Source organism: Tachypleus tridentatus, chromosome 3, assembly GCF_004210375.1.
Source record: "Tachypleus tridentatus isolate NWPU-2018 chromosome 3, ASM421037v1, whole genome shotgun sequence".
In the NCBI taxonomy this organism is placed as follows: domain Eukaryota; kingdom Metazoa; phylum Arthropoda; class Merostomata; order Xiphosura; family Limulidae; genus Tachypleus; species Tachypleus tridentatus.
The window spans coordinates 76642065-76668821 of NC_134827.1; the positions used below are offsets into that span (position 1 = coordinate 76642065).

General features: G+C 34.9%; 1 protein-coding gene across 2 annotated transcripts in view; it reads right to left on the minus strand.

Moving 5' to 3' along the window:
* LOC143247243 (putative protein kinase C delta type homolog) overlaps positions 1-26757 on the minus strand; it is a 64413-nt gene that overhangs the window by 30836 nt on the left and 6820 nt on the right. Inside the window, exons 2-4 of one of the 2 annotated variants that reach the window (XM_076494961.1) lie at positions 21652-21805; positions 12668-12748; positions 6736-6854 (exon numbers count right to left, since the gene is read on the minus strand). In XM_076494961.1, the coding sequence (XP_076351076.1) occupies positions 6736-6854; positions 12668-12748; positions 21652-21766 (315 nt within the window). In that variant the 5' untranslated portion in view covers positions 21767-21805. The remainder of the gene's footprint in view (positions 1-6735; positions 6855-12667; positions 12749-21651; positions 21806-26757) is intronic. The other variant, XM_076494960.1, reaches the window with a different exon arrangement.

The window sequence follows — 26757 nt, forward strand, 5'->3', positions numbered from 1 at the left end:
TTGAAAGTAGACTACAATGTTCATACAAACAGTATAGAATTCATGTTCACACGAACAATCTAAAGTTCACATTTACACGAACACATAATTCACAGTTACATGAAAAATCTAAAGTTCATGTTTGGTTTTAATTTCGCGCAAAGCGTCCCTACTTTAGCAGTGTAAGACTAGAGGGAAGGCAGCTAGTCATCAGCACCCATCGCCAACTCTTGAGCTACGCTTTTACCAACGAATAGTGGGATTTACCGTCACATTATAACGCCTCCACGGCTGAAAGGGCGAACATGTTTGGTGTGACGGGGATTCGAACCAGCGACCCTCAGATTACGAGTCGAGTGCCTTAACCACCCGGCCATGCTGGGGCCTAGTTCATGTTCACACAAACAATCTACTGCTCACATTTACGTGAACAATTTAAAGTTCATGTTTACCCTAACAGACTACAGTTATTTTATTTGTTATTAAGGTCAGAGCTACACGGGGGTTACTTGCCCACAGCAGGTGTGAGTATCGAAACTTGTTTCTTAGTGTTATAATCCGTCAGATTTATCGTTGAGCCACCAGAAGGTTTGTAGACACGAATATATTACTTGGGTTCATCACAGGAGAATATCACGTACTGGCATATTTGTGATGTATGTTTTACTACAATTGATAAGAAAATTTCATTAATGGATGACTTTCAAAGCCCTCAGTTCTATTTTCCACTCATCCTGTGGCTCAACGGAAAAACTCAGGGTATTTAGGTATCATAGGGAATTTGGGTTTTGATCTCTGCGTGGATAACAGCTCGTATACCAAATAGTGTGTTTCAAGAAGAAAATTGTCAAGAGTTTGTCGCTCTGACAGTAGTTTTTGAGAACTAATTTTCTACGAAAAATATACCAGGAACAGTTGTAGCTCAATGAGTGTGAATAGCTGTGAGGTGTCAAAATATACCAGGAACAGTTGTAGCTCAATGAGTGTGAATAGCTGTGAGGTGTCAAAATATACCAGGAACAGTTGTAGCTCAATGAGTGTGAATAGCTGTGAGGTGTCAAAGTATACCAGGAACAGTTGTAGCTCAATGAGTGTGAATAGCTGTGAGGTGTCAAAATATACCAGGAACAGTTGCAGCTCAATGAGTGTGAATAGCTGTGAGGTGTCAAAGTATACCAGGAACAGTTGTAGCTCAATGAGTGTGAATAGCTGTGAGGTGTCAAAATATACCAGGAACAGTTGTAGCTCAATGAGTGTGAATAGCTGTGAGGTGTCAAAATATACCAGGAACAGTTGTAGCTCAATGAGTGTGAATAGCTGTGAGGTGTCAACATATACCAGGAACAGTTGTAGCTCAATGAGTGTGAATAGCTGTGACGTGTCAAAGACTTGCTCTGCTTTATTGAGAAAGGCTTAACAACCTAACTTGTAGGGAAAATCCATTAAATCTTCAAAAATGATTAAAAATATTTATTTTTAAACACTATTAACTGAATAATGGACATTACTGAATACCATTTCTACGCCTATCTTTTTTCTAGTTTTTGTCACAGCCGCTGAAAGCCATAATCACTGCGTTACGTGTTGTCATATGAAATTTGATATTGAAACACTTTCTGCTTATGGTAACTCCTAAGTCAAATGTTACCAGACGGCGTTTTAACTTAATATCGGTTTCGATCTCTGAAGTACAGTGAATGTAATGAACACCTCTCACGTGATACTGATACGATTTATATCATGACATTACCCGGTAAGATTCTGTCACGTGATATTAAGATGATGTACACCATGACATTACCCAGTAAAGTTCTCTCATATGATGTTAATATGATGTATATCATGACATTACCCAGCATTTGTATTCAAACGTGTAAGCCAGCAAGTCACGTGACAACCGCTATAGATATAAAGTCGCAATGGTACGGAATGGATGAGACCACACTTTGACACTGTTTTGACGTTTCGTAGGTAGCGTGATTCCATAAAAATCCTTTCTTACGCAAGATACTCTGATCATCAGGATAGTTTCAGATCTGAGATTTAGACCATCCTAGATAGAGATATTAATTACACTTAATTACCACAGAAGACGATGAAATATGAATCAAATTGGGGCTCTAGGACCATCCAGAGAGAGGCCTACAAAAATTTGTAACTCACCCGTGGTGAGCAAAATGTACAATACTGTAAGAGGTTAAAACATACAACACAAAGAACGTGACGAAAGTTATCCACGTGACCAAGATAACAGTACGGAATATAACCAAGAAACGTTTGGAAATAAAACCAATAAGGTATGTTTTTTCTAAGATAAGACTTGCTGTCATACGTCCAGTTCAACTGCCATGCACCTCAAGCAGCTGAAGACGGAATCGAAAGACATACCGGTCAAGACAATTATGGATTCTGTGTGATCGGACTGTTGAAATAAAAAAAACAACAACAGTGGTTCTCGCACATTAAATGAATCATAAAAAGCATGCAAGAAGAAGTAACGTGTTCATAACAAAACAGATAAGACAAATATCACCGCTTGGAACCAATCGGGCGAGACATCTAACCCTCCATACGGCTCGACCAAGAAGTTTATCAAGCTAATAGTATTACTGATGTATGCTTATGTCAAAAAAGTCCCCTGGTGGGACAGTTGTAAGCGTACAAATTTACAACAACACTAAAACCCGAAGTTCGATTCTCTGCAGTGAATAGAGCAGATAACCCAATGTGGCCTTGCTCTCAAACAAACAAACTTAACCTAAGCATGTTAGAAACAGAAAACGTATATTACAAAAATGGGTCAGGGGGTTGGAAATAAGATTCCCGTTGTTTCATTACTTTAGCTGTTTTAAAATAAAATAAATGTTAGAAAATAAAAAAATAAATAAAAATGAACGCCTTTTCTAAGTTGGGGAAATATGACTACAATTAATTTCAATGTATGAAATATTGTTTTGGTTGCAGTATTTTGTAGCTCAATGTACAAAGTTTATCAAACTTAAAGGCAGTGCTGCTAAATGCATATAAAATAGTCACGTGGTTTTCCTAGCCTACACACGTAAGGGTTTAGGTACGTAGTGTTCCGAGCAAACCTGATGACCGTGTGGGGCATCTCAACGACTGTGAGGTTAAAATGGGTTAAATCTGTTCCCAATACAAAATACACTTTGAGCCAAAGGGTGTAATAAAAACATGACGAACTGACTGACTTTGCTAGTAAAGGACATCAAATGTAGCAGTGTTTTCAAAACTCGAGTACTGGGAAAAAAATTCAAACTTAACATGGTAATTGTACTGGTACTCTAACAATGGGAAAACAATTCACACATAATATTTATGTAAAAACGGCTCGTTTGGGTTGAGAAAATTATTTTACGTAGATGACTGAACAACGTTTCGACCTTCTTCGGTCATCGTCAGGTTCACAAAGAAAGAGAGTGGTAACTGATCGGAAGCTGACCAGATGTTTGAAAGGGGTTGTGTAACTGAGTGTCGGAATGTAGAGGGCATGCTTAGATCTTTGAATATATAATTTTATATTATTTATTTTATTATTATTATCTATTATATTATTTTTTTAATATAGATATAAAGGTGTTCCTTTGTATTGGTTTATTTTGGGTTTAAGTTGTTGTATAAGTAAGGCTTCTTTAATTTTGCGTTTGTTTATGTTTGTTTCTTTATTTAGTATTTGAGTGTTTTCTATAGTTATGTTGTGTTTATTTGACTTGCAGTGTTCGAAAACGTGTGAAGGTGACTTTTTATGTTCTTTGAATCTGGTTTCCATTTTTCTACTTATTTCTCCAATATAGAATTCACACATAAACACCGCAGTCTGAGATTGGGCTCTGAGGAATGACAGATCCACTCCCCAAATAAGTTCCTCTTTATAATGCATAGTAATAACCATATCCACCCCTTCTTTACGCATATTGTGAAATTGTTCTTTATACCCTACTCATAATTTAATTTTTAGGAAGTTTGATTAAATTTAAAAAGCTTCCCATCAGCGTAACCTACTCTTTTAGTTACATGTGTGTGTGTGTGTGTGTGTGCGTGTGTGGGTCCGGCATGGCCAAGTGGTTATAGTACTCGACTCGTAATCTGAGGGTCGTGGATTCGAATCCAAGTCACACCAAACATGCTCTCCTTTTCAGCCGTGGGAACGTTATAACGAGACAGGTCAATCCCACTATTCGTTGGTAAAAGAGTAGCCCAAGAGTTGGCGGCGGGTGCTGATGACTAGTTGCCTTCCCTCTAGTCTTACACTTCTAAATTATGGATAGCTAGCGCAGATAGCCCTCGCGTAGCTTTGCTCGAAATTCAAAAACAAAACAAACATATACTTGTCATAAGAAATTAGTATTAGAACTATTATAGTTTTAACATTACACATTTTTTTACTTAGTTCCTTAGGGTTTCTCTAGCAGATAAGTGTATATTAATATTTCAGCCACTTTATGTCCATTTGTATTATCGACAGCGTGCTCCTAATACACTATTGTTCTTATCTTAGAAAATCCTTAAGGGACTGAATACAGAACGTAGTGTTGAAAGTATAATAAACCTAGTACTAATATATTTTATGCAAAGTGTATCTAATGTCAATTCTAAAGTTACCCGAATCAAGAAAGACGAGGAAAGTATGTTTTCATGTTTGCCATTTGGAACTATAAATCTAAACTATCACGTTTGTTGGATAATACGAAGTCCATAAATTATATAAGCAATCTTAACTGAGTAACAGTGTATTATTTGAAGTAGACTGGATTCCATCAAGGTTTACGTAAAGAAATATCATGTTCCTCCTTCATTCCGTTTACTGAGCAGGAGAAGAACGTATCCAACGTCAATAGGTAATTACAGAGAACGTCGGAAATTACCGACTTTCAAAGTAATGGCTTTTCACTTATGGCTTCAGATACAACACATGGCAACTGCTAGTGAATATGGGTATGTTGCACATGCTGAGATTACGATAACAGTAACCATAACGTTTATTATTCCCATACATTAGGAGTTTGATGGCAGAATACTCTACATTCATCCACGTTATAAATATGAGTCACTTTCTAAGCCACTGTAATTACCAGTAAAACAAGAATATAGTTGTCTTGTAATTATGACGATAATACGTTTATATACATAAAACTAAGATAAAACTCTTTCATGTATAAAACTGAAACAATGTACGTTGCAAATAATTGTTGGTTGTACTGATGAAGATGACAAAGTCAAGTAACTCCATAATATATACAGAGATATTAATTTAAAATGATTTCTACCATTTTACTTGGTCTGGCATGGCCAGGTGGTTAAGGCACTCGATTCCTCATCCGAGGGTCGCGGGTTCGAATCCACGTCACACCAAACATGCTCACCCTTTCAGCCGTGGTGGCGTTATAAGGTGACGGCCAATCCCACTATTCGTTACTAAAAGAGTAGCCTAAGAGTTGGTGATGACTAGCTGCCTTCCCTCTAGTCTTCCACTGCTAAATTAGGGACGGCTAGCGCAGATACCTCTCGAGTAGCTTTGCGCGAAATTAAAACAAGCCATTTTACTTTGTTCCAGAGAATTAAGTCTTGTTCTCTTATTTTTGTCTATGGCACTGGTAGAATAGCTGATGTATTGGGGAATGAGAAAACCCTTTTATCTTGTAGGTTTAGAAAACACGTGATTGTAAACAGGTTTTGTAGAAGCTGTTTCTGTGACCATCATTCTGGTAATTATATATTTTTATACTTTCTTAAAAGAATGTTGTTGTGAACGTAATGTCTTTGGTGTTTTCATTTTTTATTACTGGAAAAAATGTTTTTTTTTTCTTCCGAATTTACGAGTCATACAACGAGGTTTATTAGAAGGATTATAGCCATCTTCTGCTGAGGTTTATCAGAAAGATGATAGCCATCTTCTATTTAAGTGTAATAAACTTCAGCTACGTTTCAGATTTTTGTTTCTCATATAAAAGCAACATTAATAAAGCTTCATGAAAAATGAGACGTAAAAGGCGCTGCTGACAATATAATTTTGTTTCCAATCGGTTTGGTTTTATTAGGTTCTCAAGATAAGAGACAATTCTACACTAGTAAAATCAAAGCTTCAGTTTTGAAATAAAGATCACGTGTTACTCCAAACTACAAAATTGATACACGTAATATGATTTGGAATGAAGAAACGTTATATAATTAACAGGATACACAGACATGTTATATATTTGACAGGATAAAAAGACGCGTTATGTAATTGAAGAGATATATTACACGTCACATTAAAACCACGTTACTGTATCGATATCCCGACATTAAAACACTGATACTGTAATTAAATCCACGATGTGAGGTGATGTGGTACCTCAAAAAATTAAACCTACTGTGTAAGATGATGTGATACCTTAAGAAATTAAACCTACTGTGTAAGATGATGTGGTACCATAAGAAATTAAACCTACTGTGTGAGATAATGTGATACCTTAAGAAATTAAACCTACTGTGTAAGATGATATGGTACCATAAGAAATTAAACCTACTGTGTAAGATGATGTGGTACCATAAGAAATTAAACCTACTGTGTGAGATGATGTGGTACCTTAAGTCATTAAACCCATTGTATGAGGTGATGTGGTACGTTAAGTAATAAAACTCACTGCGTAAGGTTATGTAGTACCTTAAGAAACTATGCCCACTGTGTGAGGTGATTTGGTACCTTAAATAATTAAACCTATTGTGTAAGGTGATATACTACCTTAAGTAACATACCCAGAATGTTCCAACGCCCTCTACACCGGTGCATTTGTCAGATAAGACCTGAGCTGGAATTAGTAGGTCGGCAAGTAGTTTACTGGGTTTCTCCATAACTAGGATATGAGCGAAGGACCCTAGGATACAGAATTATAAAAATTAGAATACTCGAGCTATAATATAGAATTACAGTAATTAGAATATTAAAGTTAGAGTATTTATTCATTTATTAAAGTTTACAACGATAATACGGATACGATTTCCCGCGGTAGACAAAATGTCTATGATATAACATAAACAAATATGTTTATTTTAGATCTACACGTCTAAAAAGAATGAATCAGATTGAAAATCAAATAACCAAGCAAGAGTTAGAACACCAGTATTTTAATTTAAGAGTTTAACTGGTGTAAACTAGGCCTTATATATATTTTTGATCTAGTGTTGATGGAACTAGAGCTTTTTTTATATTTATATTTGATCTGTTATCAATAAAACTTGTTTTCTATACTTATATTTGACCTTATATCAATGAAATTACATTTTGTATTCTTATATCAGTTAAATGTGTGTTTTTTTATACTTATATTTGATCTAGTATCAATAAACGTAGTATTTTTGTATTAGGTTGTTCTGAAAATAATCACGTATTTTTATATTCCAAGTTTTTGTAGTTGAAAGGGATAAGAAACCCGTCTTTTTACGACGTTATATACACCATTGCATAACTGAAGTTTTATTCTATTCATTAGTGCTTTTATTATTTTCTAAAACTAAATTTCCAATATTTCATACCCTTACAATTAATGTAAAAATTGCGCATCATTTTTTGCATGAATTCAAATTTGGTCATGATACATTACAAACAACTCATAATATCAACCAAGCATGGGTCAAAGGAACCTCCTCTAAACGTACAGTACAGAGTTGGTTCCAAAAGTTTCATAATGGAGATGTGAGTCTTGATGATAAGGAGAGCAGAGGGTGTCCTTCTTGTGCTGAAAACGTCTATATGAGAACATTAGTGGAAAGAAACTCGCGCCAAACTGTTCGGGGAATGGCACAAGAATTGGGTTGGTATTTCTACAATTTCGGACCATCTCGAACAAATTGGAAAAGTGAAAGAGCTTAACACTTATCTTGAAAAGGTAGCCCAGCTGTTATGTGTGCTAGATTTCACTTTATTAAATTACATTTTATCAATTTTTAAAAACTTCTTGTACAAAAAAAAAGATATTTTGACAGGAACTACCATTACTTTATAATTCTTATTTCCATAAATACCACTTGTTTTTAAAATTTTGTTAATATGAAAATTTCTGTATTTAATTAATACTGTCAAAATATAATGGTGTATTAAAGGTAGGTAATTTAAAACTGCTATTTATTTCACACGAACTCTGTGAAAACTCGGGAAAAAAATCACCATTTTGAACTGTGCTCTATATAGATTTTGCTCAACAGAAATGACACATTTCTTTATCGAATTGTCATCTGCGACGCCGAGTGGATACTTTAAGACAACAGAAAGCGATCTGCGCAAGAACTTAACTGCAATGAAACTTAACAATACTTCCCAAAGCCAAAGTTGCACCAACAGAATATTATGGTCGCTGTATGGTAGTCTATGACCGGTATTATCCATTACAACTGGCTCAACCAGAGCCACAATATCACTGCGAAGGTTTACTGTCAAGAATTGGAAGAAATGCATTGAAAGTTGCGTGGACCAATGCCATCATTAGTCAATCGAAGAGGACCAGTCTTGTTTCGCCACACGTTCTTTAATGACGCTCCAAAAGCTCAGTGAATTGGGCTACAAAACATTCCCACATCCTCCTTACTCCACAGACCTGTCACCCACCGAGTACCAGTTTTTCAAGCATTTGGGCAACATTTTAGAGGAAAAAAAAAATCAACAACAGAGAAGCATCAGAGAATGGCTTTAAAGAATTTCTGAGTTTTAGGACTTCAGAGTTTTTATCGTCGTGACATAAATTATCTTGTTTCTCGTTGACAAAAGTGTGTAGATTCATTTGGTTCATATTTTGATTAATAAAATTGCTTTTGAAGTTTTTATTTCTTATTAAAATTAAAATTTAAATTCCGCCATTATTTTTCGAAAAACCTAATATTTGTTTTCAATATTTAGCAGCAATAAACGTAGTGTTTTTACAATGATATTTTTTCTAGTATCAATAAACGTGCCCCCCCCCCGCTAGTACAGCGGTATGTCTCCGGATTTACAACGCTAAAATCAGGGGTTCGATTCCCCTTGGTGGGCTGAGCAGATAGCCCTTTGTGGCTTTGCTATACGAAACACACACGCACATCAATAAACGTAATGTTTTTATAATGATATTTTTTTCTAGTATCAATAAACGTAGTGTTTTTATAATGATATTTTTTTTCTAGTATCAATGAACTAATTTTTATACATTTTGCATATCATAACTGCGATCTGGTAAACAAGTGATTGGTTATTTAGTCTGCACTCGTAATTGAACATATCACACATTTCATTTACGTCTTCAAGATACTTTATGTCCACATACCGTTTTTTCACCAACAACAACAACATTGTTGTATGATTAAACTTCTGAGGAGCGCTCTACAACAAAGCAGCTTCACATCAAAGGGGATGTGACGTGCTCTCAAAATTTCCATGAATATTTGGTGGAAATAAATTCCAGCAAGCGCGCAGACCACATCACTTAGTCAATTTCACATTTTCTAGAAATTTAGAAAACTAAAGCGAAAACTAAATACACCAATATATAACAGGACGAAAGAGCACAGAATGTGATCACTACGACGCGAGACGAGTATCACTCCCAGAATATAACGAGCGGAACATTCATCATTCCTGCCTAACCGTTGCTGCCATATTCGCTATTTTCCTGTATAAAAACGGGATTAGATCCGGTTCTAGGTTCTCTATAAACGACTATATCGTGCTGAAAGTTTATTTCTCTAGATGTCGCTAGCTAGTCCATTAACTCTTTAGGTTTGAACTGTTTTTTACTGAAAGTATTAATACACTTTATTAATGGCTGACACAAACGTTGGCCTTCAGACGTGCGTTTCTAACTGCTTGCATACTGATATGACAACCAGTTACGGCTGTACACATTTAACTGGACCTCGAAACAGGTACCTTAAATGATAGCTGGTATTCGTTTGAGTCTACTATGAATGATGATCTATGTTGTCGAACTAGGAAAATCGTTGGTTCCACATTCTTGTAGCGACAGTCTAAACACTTTTAACAGTCTATTATAATTAGGCCCTGCATGGCCAAGCGTGTTAAGGCGTGCGACTCGTAATCTGAGGGTCGCGGGTTCGCACCCGCGTCGCGCTAAACATGCTCGCCCTCCCAGCTGTGGGGGCGTATAATGTGACGGTCAATCCCACTATTCGTTCGTAAAAGAGTAGCCCAAGAGTTGGCGGTGGGTGGTGATGACTAGCTGTCTTCCCTCTAGTCTTACACTACTAAATTAGGGACGGCAAGCACAGATAGCCCTCGTGTAACTTTGTGCGAATTTCAAAAAAAACAAACAAACAAACTACTATAATTAACTGGCTTATATTCATGACCTATCCGTAGTACATGATTGTTAAATATGTGGTTGGCTTCGTAATGACAACTGAGCCAAGAATGTACAAATAAAAGTTGTACGATCAACGACTGTATAACCCCAGGCTGTACTACCAACCACTGTAGAACCAAAGACTGTACTACCAACTACTCTACAATTAAAGGCTATAATACGACCAATGACTGGGTGACTAAAGTCAGTATAACACTATATAGCTTTCAGATCACGTGATCGACGAGGTGTCTTTTGGTCTTTGTAACTATGAATTGTTCTTTGCTTTGCCATAGATATATCAGAAATTTCACTGTCTACAAGTTTTGTACAATGTGTCTGCATAACTAAACTGAAAAATAAATTATCTTAAATCATGTTATGAAGACCGATTTCCTAAGATATTCACAGTTCATAACTTTTTTATTATTCTTTTATCTGAACTTTGGTTTAATGCAGTTTTGCAACATACATTATATCAAAACACCATTATATAATCGTTACTGAAATTGTAATATTCGAAGTTCGTTCTTTACTTCCCATTACTTCTTGCAGTATATATATGTTTGTGTTGTTGTTGTCGTTCTTACAAACTTCAAGACTGTTTCTTGCCTTCATTCTCTCAAAATATCAACATATCTGATTTTTATCCACAGTATTCTTCTACTCTACTACTAATTTCATCTTATGAACGTCACAAATTGTGTTATTGTTACTTTTTTAAATTTCAAACACGTTTATTAAAGTCTACACTTTGGTCGTGTTTTGCAAAGTTGGAATTTAGCCTCACATAGAAGTGACATTATCGTTGACAGATCTTGTGGGACGAAACAAGGCACTAATGTTATCAAGTTAAAATGGAACGCGCAAGAAAAGCTTTCGACGGCTAACACTTATATTCTTCTTTGTCTCGTAACCGCGTAGAATTTAAGGAGTTCAGCTTCGTTGCTGAGAAATTGAGGTTAAGCGCAGAATTTTTTTTAAACATATATTTCCTGTAACGTATCCCATGAGATTAGGATGGATCGATACTGCATGATCATTGGTCTAAGCCTTAAACAAATGCTCCTTCTCCTATGTATTTCTCCACCGAGGTACTCCTAACCAATAACAATTAGGGTTGCCTCTAAAACTTTTATAACATTCGATTTGTTAGATCTCCTCACTCGGATGGAAACCGGTGTTTCATTCAAATTAAGTAAAAATATATTTCTTTTTATTTTATTATCCGAAACTATTTTAAAAGAATCATTTAACTGTTAAAACGAGCTGCTATGGTGCTGAGGTTTAATGATTAACAATTATAAACTTTCACTACTTACTCTCTGTTGTTTTAGATTGTGAAATAGTCCTGGCCAATAACGTTTGAGGTTAAGTACCAAGCCTGACTAGCAACATTTAAATTTATTGCTAAGCCTAACTATCAACCTTTTAAGCTAAACACTTAGGCCTAACTGGCAACGTTTTAGGCTACATACAAAGCCTGGCTACTGGTACATTGTAGGCTTAATGTTAAGTTTACTTAGAATGATTAATTCTAAACGTTTCACCTCACTTCAAATGTTTACGTTAAACGTTGAACTTCTCAAAGCAGCAATATTCAACCATTTGGTTGTATCCTGAGTATTTACATATCTATCTTACTTTAATGAATGCAACTTTTTACTATACTGTTAATACTTCTGCATGAAACGAATAAGAGAAGCAACCAACTGTTGTAATTAGTTTAATTAGAATATTATATTTCACATTTCACTGTTTTAATTGAAATGATGGTTTTCTTAACTTTATGTTAATATTAGTGTTGTTACTTCATGCTGTAAAATATATAATTTACAAAACACATAATAACCCATGTTTGTGGCTAGTAAATGATTAGTAAAATTGATTTAAAATATTTTTAGTATTAGTTTTCAGAATGGGAAAAATCCACTAAAAATATCACTAACTTATATAGGTGTAACAAAATATCATAATATAAGTGGGTTTTAGCAGTTCCATTCGTAGCTTGGAGTAGTATTTGCGTTAGTGTTGAGACGAAATTTCAGCTTTATCTTCCATTCCAAATGTTTTCTCGGTGATCTCAAAATTCAGAGTACGAACTCCGATCTTATAAATTTATTTATTAACTTTTCTACTAGGTTGTTCTTTCTTATAAATTAGGTAAATTTGTAGGTTGTGCAAGTTTCCACTTATTGCTTCGCCCTGTAACTGTGGTCCTGACGTTGTTTTCCTGTTTACGTATTAAACAAACGTTTTGTGTTTACTTTAAGCTAATACTACCATGTGTTATCTTAACCTGCAGTTGCTCATATTATAAAAATGGTAATATTAGTTAAATTTGGAAAAATAACACGTACCTCGGAAAAGCGGAACGTCAAAACATGAATTCCACTCTGGATATAAAGTCTCTTTATGTTGGACTAGTTGGACTCCTTTTCCTACAAGAAAAAAGGGATTTTGCTTTTGCTAAATGCAGTCATTTGCAATCATGACTGGATAAACTAAAGTCATGTTTGAAGGTGCTACATCAAATGAGGCTTGAAGAAAAAAGATTTCGAATTAACAAATAATACAAACATTCTTATATTCCAGTCAATTTCTATAGATTCAGTAGATACTAAAACAGGATATTTATATTAAATGCCATATGGGATCAGCAGAGGCGAATGTCATAGGGGGTAAGCGGTAACAGAATTGGGGTTTTGGTAAGTGAGACACGAGTGCTTATGAATTATAAACTTTCAGATATTTGCTTTTTTTTCAATTTTTAAGCATTATACTCTTGGCGTTTGCTACTACCAATTTCTTTAAATATGGTTTTAAAGTAGAATTTTGCCTTCATAAAAAATAATATTTGTTCGCTTTGGTTATTCTAGGTAAGCCTATAATATTTCAGTTATTATGTTTAAAGAAATATTTCCTGTTTCCAAAAACGTACTCGTTAGCTCTTTAAAGTTATTATTTTGTACGCGATTTTATGGAAAGTGAAAACCAGAATTGGAAACCTATGTGTTTAGGAGGTTATTCTTAGTAAAACGGTATCTGGTGGAGGTTATTTAGTTAGATATTATATTACGTGTTTGCTTTTTTTTTAGTTAGTGAATATATTTTATGATTGACTGTGTTTCAACCTATAACTAGTGAGTGTAATGTACTGTTTGTGCCCTAAAGATTAGTAATGTTTTATGTAGATGTTCTTAAACAAACAAAAAACTCGGTTTCTCTACATAATATATTTGTCTCCTTTCTTAAATCGAATCACATCGGGTTATCTGCTGAGCCCACCGAGGAGAATCGAACCCCTGATTTTAGCGTTGTAAATCCGTAGACTTACCGCTTTACCAACAAACAGTATGTGGTTTGTATTTGTTTGTTAAATCAAAATAATAGATGCTATGTTTTCCATCATCTGTTCATTGTTTAAGTTAAATTAGTAGATATGAAATAATTAATTTTAATATCTAATACTATTCCGTTGCCTACCGCTAGTATAGCGATATGCCTCCGGATTTACAACACTAAAATCAGGAGCGAATAACGTTGTTGTTCAATATTATAACAGTTTGCTCCTCTACGTAAAAAATTTTTCTCAACCCAAACGAGCCGTTTTTACATATAAAAAATTGTACTGTCATAATATTCAACAACAACGTTGTTCGCTCCTCTACGTAAAAAAATTTCTCAACTCAAACGAGCCGTTTTTACATGTAAAGAATTGTAGTGTTATAATTTTGAACAACAACGTTGTTCGCTCCTCTACGTAAAAAAAATTTCTCAACTTAAACGAGCCGTTTTTACATATAAAGAATTGTAGTGTTATAATATTGACTCTACGTAAACAATTTTCTCAACCCAAACGAGCCGTTTTTACATATAAAGAATTGTGCTGTTATAATTTTGAACAACAACGTTGTTCGCTCCTGTACGTAAAAAATTTTCTCAACCCAAACGAGCCGTTTTTACATATATATTTTTTCTACAAGTGGGTTTTCTCAACATCACAGTACAATTCTTAAAACAGTGTGTGTCTCCCTCAGGCTTTGGTTTGTTTTGAATTTCGCGCAAAGTTACACGAGCGCTACCTGCGCTAGCCGTCTCTAGTTTAGCAGCTAGTCATTACTATCCACCGTCAACTCTTGGGCTACTCTTTCACCAACGAATAGTGGAATTGACCGTAACATTATAACGCCCCCACGGCTGAAAGGGTGAGCATGTTTCGTGTGAGGGGAGTCGAACTACAGAATAGCCCCCTGTGTAGATTTGCAATAAGAAAAAATAGTTTTTGAATTGTGTGTAATGAAAAGCACACCTCACCTTCCACTTATGTACAGGACAAAATGAACAGATATTTGAAATATGAGAAAAGGTTTTTATATGTTTTAATAAATAATTATCTAAATTTCAAACGAAGGCATGACAGAAACCAGTTAAATTCTTAGGAAAACATATTAATATTGGTACTAGTATTTGTATATTAGAAGAAAAAACTGTCAAACTGAACATATTACTCTTCTTTATTTATTCTTTAGCAAAACGCTGTAATTTATTGAGTTTTATTAGACTCCAACCTTCAGCACAGAACGGGTGCATCAGAGACCCCCGGAGTTCAACTATTCTGACCCTATTTTCAAGTATTAATCAGAAGAAGGACAGTAAGTGAGCATCCCTCGCTATTATAGGGGTTTTGTTCGACTTCTTAAACTTGGTTGTCATTTTTATAACACACCCATCACTGAGAAAGCTAGACATGATGAGGGGACATTTACATCAGCCCCTCGATACGGATATGCCTTCATCCGTTGATCTATGAGAATAGATAGACACCGCTTCAATTTAATATAATCTCTAACACTATATTTATGTTTGATTTTTTCTAACAGTATCTTTCGCTTATCTTTTTCTTTTTTTAATATGTAAATGTAGTAATTGTGTCTCTTTGTACGTAGGACTAATTTCTTCCACTTGATCCAAATGAAGTTTCGTTCGAAGGACAGAAAAATAAAAATTATTATAAATCCAACGGTTTATTTCTCTCCTGGAATCACTTGTGGACATGGCCAAGAAGGTACTTAACGTCAAGCCTTATACGTAAATCACGAATACACAGTTCTGTGAGATCTTTCAATTTCGTTACCTTCTTGTCATCTCGTCAAATAATGAGAAACACCAAGAACTGTCGAACGTTAAGTGCACCTAACTTCACATAGGTTTTATTTATTTGTCTTCAAATAACCTTCAAGAATGTGTATTTCTCTCCATTCACTGGTTTTCGATGTTCTCTTTCTGTGTTTATTTCTTGGGTTCTTCCATTAAGATCCGACTGTCATGATACACCAGTGTTTTAAGGAATACGTGATAACTGACTATCACGCCTTCTCTAAGTTTCTAGGGACCACTATACATGAAATAGTTTACATTTATTCTAACTATTACCCAAAGACGTTACATAGGGTTCTGTAAAAATTTTCTGGTTAAGATGGATTAATACATATATACAAATTACGCATACGTCAGGTCAATGTTCTTTGTACCTTTCGCCCCTCAAAGAAAAAAGTAATTTGTGAAATTATGCTCGAAGTTTAACTATTCTTATACAAATGTAGTAAGTTATAAAAATTCGGACATAACATGTCATTAAGTGTTAACTGTTTTTGTCCAATCAGTAAAAACAGAACAAAAAATATTTTTATCAGTGTCCATGCCATTCAAGACAAGAGTGTAACCGAACAACATACTACAAGTATGATACATTTAGTGACACGTTTGATGATTTCTATATAATTACTGAACTTTAATCACTAACCAAAAATGTCAGTAAAATGCATTTAGTGAAACGTTTAATTGTTAAGGTAATTGAAATCGCTATTAAATTGGAATTCATCGATTGCTTGTCCATTTAATCTTGACCTTTAGACTGGGAGAGGAGGCGGCCACGGGAGAAGCTTCCCCAAATTTTATCGAAATTCACTCAGGTATTTTCTCTAAACTCATTGCACCAGACAGACAACCCTGCTTTATATAGATGTGTTTATAATTTAACAGACAATTTACTGACAAAAATAATCGAAATACAAATAAACAGTAAAGAGATGGAGTAAAGAAAATACAAAATTTTCACTTTGAAAGACCTGTTTTATATTTTCGTTTTTACGATAAACTATCGTTCAGATCTGAGTGGAATACCGTAGCAGATGTAGCTATATGTATATACACACTTATACAAGCACATTTTTAAAGATTCCCTGGTTTAACTTGCCACTCTTTTGTCAGAAACGTAATTAAAAGCAAAGAACGGACGCCGAATTTCGTGTAAAGTTATTCGAGAGCTATCTGCGATAAGCATCCATAGGCTAGAGTGAAGGCAAGTGGTCAACACCACCCACTGCAAACGTCAGGGCTACTCTTTTTTAACGAAAATTTGGATTAACCGTCATATTGTAATGCTCCCATAGCTGAAAGGGCAAGCATGTTCGATAATGGGATTCGATACCCTGTAGTGAACACAGCAGATAATGTCGTTCTGCGCGAAAGCAAACAAATATACTAACCACCAAGCCCTGATGTTTAGCCCTAATCGTAAATAAGAAACACGTACTTAAGACGTACTTGAGATCTTAATTTTAAAAACCCTTAATAGAAAAGATTTTAACAATAAATATTATGCTTTAACACTCCAATAATAAACCTGTCTAATGTTGATATTGTGTCTATCTATCAAGGTATCGACGACAGTATTGTTTGTTTTGAATTTCTCGCAAGGCTACACGAGGTCTGTCTGCGCTAGCTCTCCCTAATTTGTTTCGACCAAGAGAAGTGGCAGCTGAAACGGAACATTTCACATATATTTACACGTGTCTTTATTGTCGCTGATTTGAGTGCGTGTTTTTCTGTTGTTGTATGAGAATTGAGTAAAATGTATTTTTCTATCCATCCTCAGTTTATTTTTTCCCATTTATCTAGTTTGTTTCAATTCACACAAAGCTACACGGGAGCTATCTGCGCTAACCGTCCCTAATATAGCAGTATAAAACTAGAGAGAAGGCAGCTATTCATCACCACCCACCACCAACTCTTGGGCTACTATTTTACCAAGGAATAGCGGGATTGACCATCACTATATAACGTCCACACGGTTGAAAGGGCGAACATGGTTGGTGTGACGGGGGTGGTCGAACCCGCGACCCTATGATTACGAGTCGAGTGCCTTAAATACCTGCCCATTCCGGGCACGAGGACAGGATAGAACTAAGTACGTTTACAGAACAAAAGAAAGAAATTATGTGTTTAATGTTTTACATCCTAATCTATTTAGGACAAATTATTTGTCATTCATTTTTCTGATTAAATATTAATAATTTGAAATATCTCACGGACTTTCATTTTTGTCAGGGGCCTGGCATGGCCAAGCGCGTAAGGCGTGCGACTCGTAATTCGAGGGTCGCGGGTTCGCGCCCGCGTCGCGCCAAAACATGCTCGCCCTCCCAGCCGTGGGGGCGTATAATGTGACGGTCAATCCCACTATTCGTTGGTAAAAGAGTAGCCCATGAGTTGGCGGTGGGTGGTGATGAATAGCTGCCTTCCCTCTAGTCTTATACTGCTAAATTAGGGACGGCTAGCACAGATAGCCCTCGAGTAGCTTAGTGCGAAATTCCAAAAAAACAAACAAACAAACAATTTTTGTCAGAATACACCATGTTGAAAAACTAACAAACTGAACAGCAAAAAAAAAACAACTCAATGAAATATCTGTCCAATGCCCACCAAGGGTCCTAACACTTGAATCATAATTTCGTAAATTTGTATGCTTATCTCTGAGCTACTGGGAACGATATGGCATTCAATAAATATATATCATGAAACAATACATAACTAAGACAAAATTATAAAATGCACTGTTTCTAACCAGAAAAGTTTACTATTCACAACAAATAGATATGAGGAACCATGATGGCCCAAAAAATTTATTGTTCCTTATTGTTGTTGTTAATTAGTCATTAGATTTATTTTCCTTATTATTGTTGATAATTAATCACAATATTTACTGTTTCTTATTATTGTCGTTAATTAGTCATAAGGTTTATTGTTCCTTATTACTGTTGATAATTACTAATAAGATTTTTTGTTCCTTATTATTGTTAATAAATACTCATTAGATTTATTGTTTTTGTTAATTAGTCATAAGATTTATTTTCCTTATTATTGTTCATAATTAGTTATACGATTTATTGTTGTTGATAATTAACGTTGCTAATTAGTCATAAGATTTATTGTTTCTTACTATTGTTGATAAATAGTAATAAGAGTTATTGTTTTTTATGACTGTTTCTAAGCAGTCATAAGATTTAATGTTACAAAATTTGTTGTTCCTTACGAGGGCTGTTCAAAAAATACGCGGACTGTTTGAATTGCGCGGCTCCAGTTGATTCCAGGGGAATCCGCTTGGTGTCGCTAGGTTTGCACATATCAGCTGATTACGACGCTCTTTCCCGATTGCAGATATCTTCATTTGTGTATTAGCTACGCGGTTTTAAGTGAGGTGCGATTTTTTCGTTTGGCGGGTTTCAGAATGAATGACCTGAAGGAGCAACGACTTGCTGTGAAATTTTGTGTTAAACTTGGAAAATCTGCGACTGAAACTTTTGCTATGCTTAACACGGCTTACGGTGATGTTGCTATGAAGCGTACAGCATGTTTCAAGTGGCATGAACGTTTTAAGGATGGTCGACAGTCCATTGTAGATGATGAGCGTCCTGGACGTCCTTCCACGTCAACTGACGACCCACACGTCGACAAAATCAACACCCTGGTGCCGGCAAATCGACGTCTGACTGTCAGGGAGCTTGCTGAAGAGTGTGGGATATCAGTTGGATCTTGTTACGAGATTTTGACCGAAAAATTGAAGATGCGCCGCGTTGCTGCGAAATTTGTGCCTCAGAACTCGTGAGTTTTTGGCCAAACACTCGATCACTGTTCTTCCCCACCCCCCCTACTCACCTGACCTTGCTCCTTGCGATTTTTTCTTGTTCCCCAAACTCAAAAGACCCTTGAAAGGAAGAAGATTTGAGACGATTCCCGAGATTAAGGCAAATGCGACGAAGGAGCTGGAGGACATTACAAAAGAAGCGTACCAGGACTGTTTCAACAAGTGGAAACACCGTTGGGATAAGTGTGTGCGTTGGGGAGGAGAGTACTTTGAAGGGGTCCCAGACCTGTAACTTCTAAATAAAGTACATTTTGTTTTATGACGTCAGTCCGCGTATTTATTGAACAGACCTCGTATTATTGTTGATAATTACGAATAATATTTATTGTTCCTTATTATTGTTGATAAATAATCACAAGGTTTATTGTTTCTTATTATTGTTGGTAATTAGTCGTAAGATTTATTGTTCCTTATTATTGTTGATAATTACTAATAATATGGCCTGGCATGGCCAAGCGCGTAAGGCGTGCGACTCGTAATCCGAGGGTCGCGGGTTCGCGCCCGCGTCGCGCTAAACATGCTCGCCCTCCCAGCCGTGGGGGTGTATAATGTGATGGTCAATCCCACTATTCGGTGGTAAAAGAGTAGCCCAAGAGTTGGCGGTGGGTGGTGATGACTAGCTGCCTTCCCTCTAGTCTTACTCTGCTAAATTAGGGACGGCTAGCACAGATAGCTCTCGAGGAGCTTTGTGCGAAATTTCAAAACAAACAAACAAACCAAACAATTACTAATAATATTTATTGTTCCTTATTATTGTTGATAAATAGTCACAAGATTTATTGTTCCTTACTATTTTTGGTAATTAGTCATAAGATTTAATGTTTCTTATTACTGCTGATAATTATTAATAAGATTCATTGTTTCTTATTATTGTTGCCAATTAGTCATGAGATTTATTGTTCCTTATTATTGTTGTTAATAGTAACGCTGGAGTTGTCGATACAGGTTTATTCATCGATCATAAGAAAGCATAGTTAGTTCTATCCAAAACGCGTCCCGTAATTCTGGACTGCTGGTGTATAATAGTGACAGTCGTTTTCAGTGTCTGGTGTATTGTTAGGTGGAAATTCTAGAACGTGTTTAATATAATTTCCATTAGTTCTCTGAGGTTAACGCTGCTGTAGAATGTTTTTATATTAGCTTGAATGTGGGAGGACAATGATATTCCAGATGTCCGTTAATACAACAGAACGTGACAACGAAGTTATACGTTACTACCTAACTATAAATTCTTCCACGTGATTATGTTGATCGTTCAGACTGCTCACTGTCTCCTCTAGATTTGTAGTCAAGAATGAATCGATAATTTACATAAATTCTCTTCCTCATATGTTGTATCTGCCAGGTTACTTAAACTGTTGGTACAGACAAATGTGTTTTTGTCACTTTTGTTTATCTGTTATATTTTTGTCTTCGTAGTAAATATAAATCTTCTATCTACCCTATACTAAGGCTGGTTGGACCACTAAAGGTTAATATTTTTTATCGTCTGTCTACCCTATACTAAGGCTATTTGGACCATTAAAGGTTAATATGTTTTATCGTCTGTCTACCTTATACTAAGGTTAGTATAGTAAAGTAATCTATTTTATCTTTATGTGTTATTACAAAGAAAATATAATAATGTTACATCTAATTCACACCATTACAGATTGTCTAATAGTTGACTGAGTAAATAAATTACGTCTCATCTTACTTAATCTAGTTCACGCCACACCAGATTGACTAATGGTTGACTGTATAGAATACGTTGCTACTTCATCTTGTTCACACCACAACAGATTGTCTAATTGTTGACTGTACAGAGTAAATTGATTATGTCTCATCTTACTTCATCTAGTTCACAACATAACAGTTGTCGCTTTTAAAAGTAAAAGATATGTATAACACCTAGGCCATTAATATTTCTGGCGTATCTTAGCTACTTTACGAACCCAGTAATAACCGAAAGACCTCGTCGGCATCAGAGTGTTGTTGGCATATTATAGCAGCATATACTTGTTTCCATCCACTCACATGTTCTTAGGTTTACCTAATAAGGACAGTAAATGTAAATCTTGATGGTAGCAAATTACTCTCTGTTGGATACTGATGGAAAACTGTGTATCGATGTTGACTGGATGTAATAGTTTGATTCTATGATATAATTAATGTTCCATCCTTAACGATACATTATATTCATCAGGATAATTGTTTAAAAACAACATTATCAATACCTCTTCACCCTGTATACCATATTCTTGTTTTTTTTTTTTTTTAATGACAAGATTTGTTGAGTTATGATATTACATGACTATTTTATCTTCTTACGTATTATGAAGAGAACTAATTATTATATACACGTTTGCTACAACTCACCAGGACTGTTTACTGTTTCCTTCAGGTTGACAGCACAGAACGGGTCCATCAGACTATTCCCGTCTCCAACTTCTATTTGCAGTAGTTTTACCCTTACAAAACCTCTTCCAGACATTATGGCGAGACTGCAAATCCTGTTGGGAAGATAATACGGCTTTCTCTTTGTTTAATGAGCTTCTTAATGAAATAACTGTATAAATAATATTACACAGTAAGTATAGAATACTAAGGTGCTGTACGTTATAGTAAAAATTACTTTGAAACCTCCCCAAGTCGTTATAGTCCATGTTATCATTCCCTATATATATGTATGTTATTTTTATATACTGTATCGATAGCTCTGCGGCATAGTTTTCATTGAAAAAGGCTCTTTTGTAAGGCTGTATTGGCCAAAGTGCACAACTCCTCCCGCCATGCTTTCCATAAGCCATCCAGCATATGAGGATGGCTATATTCGTGCACTCATTTCAGCAGTCCGATAGCACCAATTAATGGTACAGAAATGCACAAACGTTTTGATCTTTATGTCTTTGTATGGACGAATGTGAATATTGTTTCATTCTGCAGTTGCTTAAAGTTTGTGACGGTTGAACAGCTTTGTCATAGAAGCAACTTGTGTACACGTGACCCGTGTCGCTCTTAGATATCGAAATACTTCTTAGTTGTGTCGAATACTGTTGCTTAGAGCACGTGTACGGATTTTATCACTGACCTCTGGGTTCCCGGTCCTTCACCTGTCACAAAATGCTGCAATTCGCTTATCACGGCTGAAGCACATCTTGTTGCAAGTGTTTTTCTGGATGATTCTGGTACCCCAAGTTGATCTATATTTCTTTATTTTTTCAGTGACATTAAATGCAAAGAATATGCTCATCATGAACATTCTAAATTCCTGACATCAATACATCTTTATTATATGAGTGTATGACAATTTTGCCTCGCAAGGGATGTTGCATACATGATCAATATATGATATCATTACACAACATACGTAACACCAAAGACGTTAAAAATATAGTTCTGATATAAGCCGTTTCACCACAACTTTATATCACCTGCCGTGTTCACTTAAATTCCTAATTTGAATATTCGAAATTGTTTTAATGTAATATACGCAACCCTCGGTATAAACCAACAATTTCCTGCCTTATATGAAATACGTTTTTTTGACTATCAAAATATGATATTTAATTCAAGCCTATTGTCAACTAGATTTTAGTGTTTACGTCTTTTGATGTCAACGTCTTATGTTCAGTCTCGTTGATTACTGACTTTTTTTTTTTCAATTTCACAGAAAGATTTTCGGTCGCATGTAGAAACCCATTTATTTAGTCAGCTTTATTATTACTTTTCGATCAAGATGTGGTCTTAAATTAGCTCAGTGAAGCATGTTTTGTCTTCTTTGTTTTGGAGTTTTTATGTATTATGGTCGAACTAAAAAACGTTATGTTGGAATCAATGCTGCAATAATATCAAATGTTACTATTAGCGCTAATTCTTAAGGTCAGTTTATTTTAAACTTAATTTTTAGTGCAAAACTATACAGTGAATTATGTGTACTGAAACCCCCTATTTCAGCATTTATTGTAAGTTCATAAACTTGCCACTAGTCTACTGAGACAGTGCGGGAGGAAAACTGTTAAAAAAAGGAAGCATAGTAAATTGAACTAGTAAGAAAGACATCATACTGAAGTCTTTCGAGCTCTTCGAAATAGATGTACTTAGAAAGATGTTAATACTAAGCACGTGGTGATCAGAATTTTAAAAAACGACCTACAATATTTTGGTGCTATCGATTTGAGGTATTTGATTAGTCGTAATGAATTATAACTCATGGTCATTTCTACAACATATTACGGTCACTTGTACCTTTGTTCCGAGACTAGGTTGCTCATGTTCTTGGTATGATCTGGTTTGGCATGGTTCGAGTACTCGGTTAACTATCTTTAGGTCACGGGTTCTAATACTGTCACCAGTTTCGCCCTCTAAACCGTGGGAACGTTATAATGTTCTGGCAGCTCCACTTTTTCTTTGATATGGAATAGCCCAAGAGTTGACGAATGGTGATGTTGACTACTTCTACCACTTCTCAGTTGGGGGGGGGGGGTTAGTGTTGATAACCTTCGAGTAACTTTTTATAGCGCAAAACTACAGTATGAGATATCTGTACTCTGTCCACCGGGAGGACTCGAATCTTGGATGTGTTTTAAATCGGTAAACTTAACGCTGTACGAAAAGGAACTAGGCCTAATTATTGTGTAATTATATTATTATTTTTCGTTTGAAATGAAGTGAATAATTATTTGATGTCAAAAACTAGATTTATTGACATCAACGAAAACAGTACAATACAATATAAAAAAAGAGAAAAAACACTCATATGCAGTCAGTGGTGAACTTTCCGTACAGTATTCGAATTGTAACTACTAAAAAGTATAAACTCTACTGGTACTGGCATATATAGCATATAATTAATTACCTCATCGATCAACTACTAATTGAATTCAAATTAATATTTAACAGTAACTTAGTGCATTCATCAACGTTGGTTAAAATTCGAAAACTTTGAAACTGTCGTGAATGCTAATGAAATAGAAATAAAAATCGGGTCTCATTCACGGACAGTTTTAATTGGCTGTCTCACATTCAACAATTTGTATGTTATAAGTTTTGAAATACTGGCTCTTTAACTAGCAGACCATCTGTCTGACCCGAAGATCTATATGGTTTTCAGACTCTGTGATGGTGACAAGAAACCAAGAATCAACTTTACCGGTGGTTGTAAATATAACATTAACAAACGTGTGTAGTGTACACGTGTGTCTCCACTTAACTAAGTCAGTCAGTGAAGTCGTACTGTCTAAACCTTTCCTTCCATATGAACATGAACCCTTTAGAATATTTGTTTTAACATGCTTAACTTATTTCCCTTCGTTTTGAGCTGTTTCTGTAGTCATCTGTTTACATCGATACTCGAAGAGAGGGAAGGGTTTGCGTATCACTATTTCCATAACCATAGAACTTTCTAATTAATTAATTTTATTCTTACAGGAGTAAAGAACTCTAGTAATTAGGTTTACGTTAAACGATTAATGCAAATTTAGTCAACTCGTCTACGTGACGACTCGCCTTCGTGAATCTTTACATAAAACGAAACAACCGGAAAACTTTCAGATATTCAAGTATGTTACAAACTTTCAATTAGCCCGACAACGTGGGTTAAGGTGCTATAGATGTAATTAACGCTTATCAAATGAAATAACTTCTAATAGAAGATAGACAGTTTTGTGAATGTTCATTTGATAATTGTGTAGCATCACATGTGTATATTAAATTATCCAATTTAGATATTTAAAAAAAACCAACTGATTTATTGTACAGTTTATGAACTTATTTAAGTAAAGACTATGAGGGAACGTACTGAAATTATAATTGAAAAACATGAGTTGTTTATAAAACAGTCTCTGTCAACGGTCTGTCTGTAAGGTATCCATGGTCTGTCCAAAACATTTGTTATACGATAAGTTATCAAACTACTTTATCTGTCCAAGACATATTTGTCTTATGGTCAGTTATGAAACCGTTTAGTCTGTTCAAAAAATATCTGTTGTACGATCAGTTATAAAACTATTTAATTTCTCCAAAACATACTTGCCTTACGATCAATTATCACGCTTTCCAAAACATATCTGCAGTGCGCGCAGTATGTAACTTATCTGTAAATACTACTAAAGCACATTGTACTGTAACAAAGCAATATAGAATATTTCATGTTTTCATTAATAGCTGTGCCTAGTACTTGAAGAACACAATATCCAAATGCGATTGGAAAATAAATTTTGTTTTCGTAAGGAAAGGAAACATTTAAACTAAAGAATCTTTATAAATAATAATAAATTTCAGAAGTAAATAAACCTTGTCTCAGAATATCTTCAGTAATCGTTAAAGTTAGAAACGTCAGCATTTAACATTGGCAAGCTTTCAGTTATAAGAAGATATAACTACACCGCACAAACGGTGCTTTTCGTGCCGTTTCAAACATCTCTATAAAACAATTATTTGACATACGTTTCATACAAAATCATTTTAACTGTAATTGACCAAGACGTACAACAGCGCATCTGTCGTGTAAAAAGTAAAATTCAAAATTAAACTTTAGTTATACGTAATTTCTCGTCGTATAAGCACCCTTGAATCTTTCTATTTTTCTTTTTTTTATTATTTTTGTCAGGTTACTTTTCGGAACTTAATAACTACTGATAGTCATATTTAAACACCACTTTTGAACGAAACCTGAACTAAATACATATTTTCTAATTGTATACAATCATTATGATTATTAAATAAACCAATTAATTAACACATTTTTCTTTCTGCTACTTTTTTGTGATTAAAAATTTGTTTTAATTCTCCTGTTACTAGAGAAACGTTGCTTATTTCTATTATTTAACAATCTAATTAATATCAAGAATACTTGTTGTTTACTTTATTATATTTTTGTGATTTCTAGTTATATTTATTACTGTTACACAAAATAGCAGCAAATAGTAAAAAACAGAGAAACAGACTTAAAGTATAGTTGTGGTTTGTTATCTGTATCCAGTGTGGAAACTTATGTGTTATATATATATATATATATATACATAAATTTGTGTTTTGGCTGTGTGTATATGTATATATACTCGTGTTTTAGTCGTGTATATATATATATATATATACTCGTGTTTTGGTTATGTTATGTATATATATATATACTCGTGTTTTGGTTGTTTGTATATATATTTGTATTGTGAAACTCGTAAATATTTTAGAGAAGTATGTATAAATGGTTACTTCTAACTAGAGTCATTGTGTTGCTCAATGATTAGTCCTGCACACTAGTCTCTAGACCATGATTAGCTCCAATGTTAGTATATCACCCTGAGGTCTTATATACACAGTTGTTTACCTTAATTCATAGCCCTACTATAGTTAATTTTGTTCTGCCCTTTCTAAGACTGACTTCTTTTAGTATAGAACATTTGTATACACTTGTATACATGTATAAATAAATTACAGTTTACGATTATGCAGATATAATAACAAGCATGTCTTAGTTTTGTGATT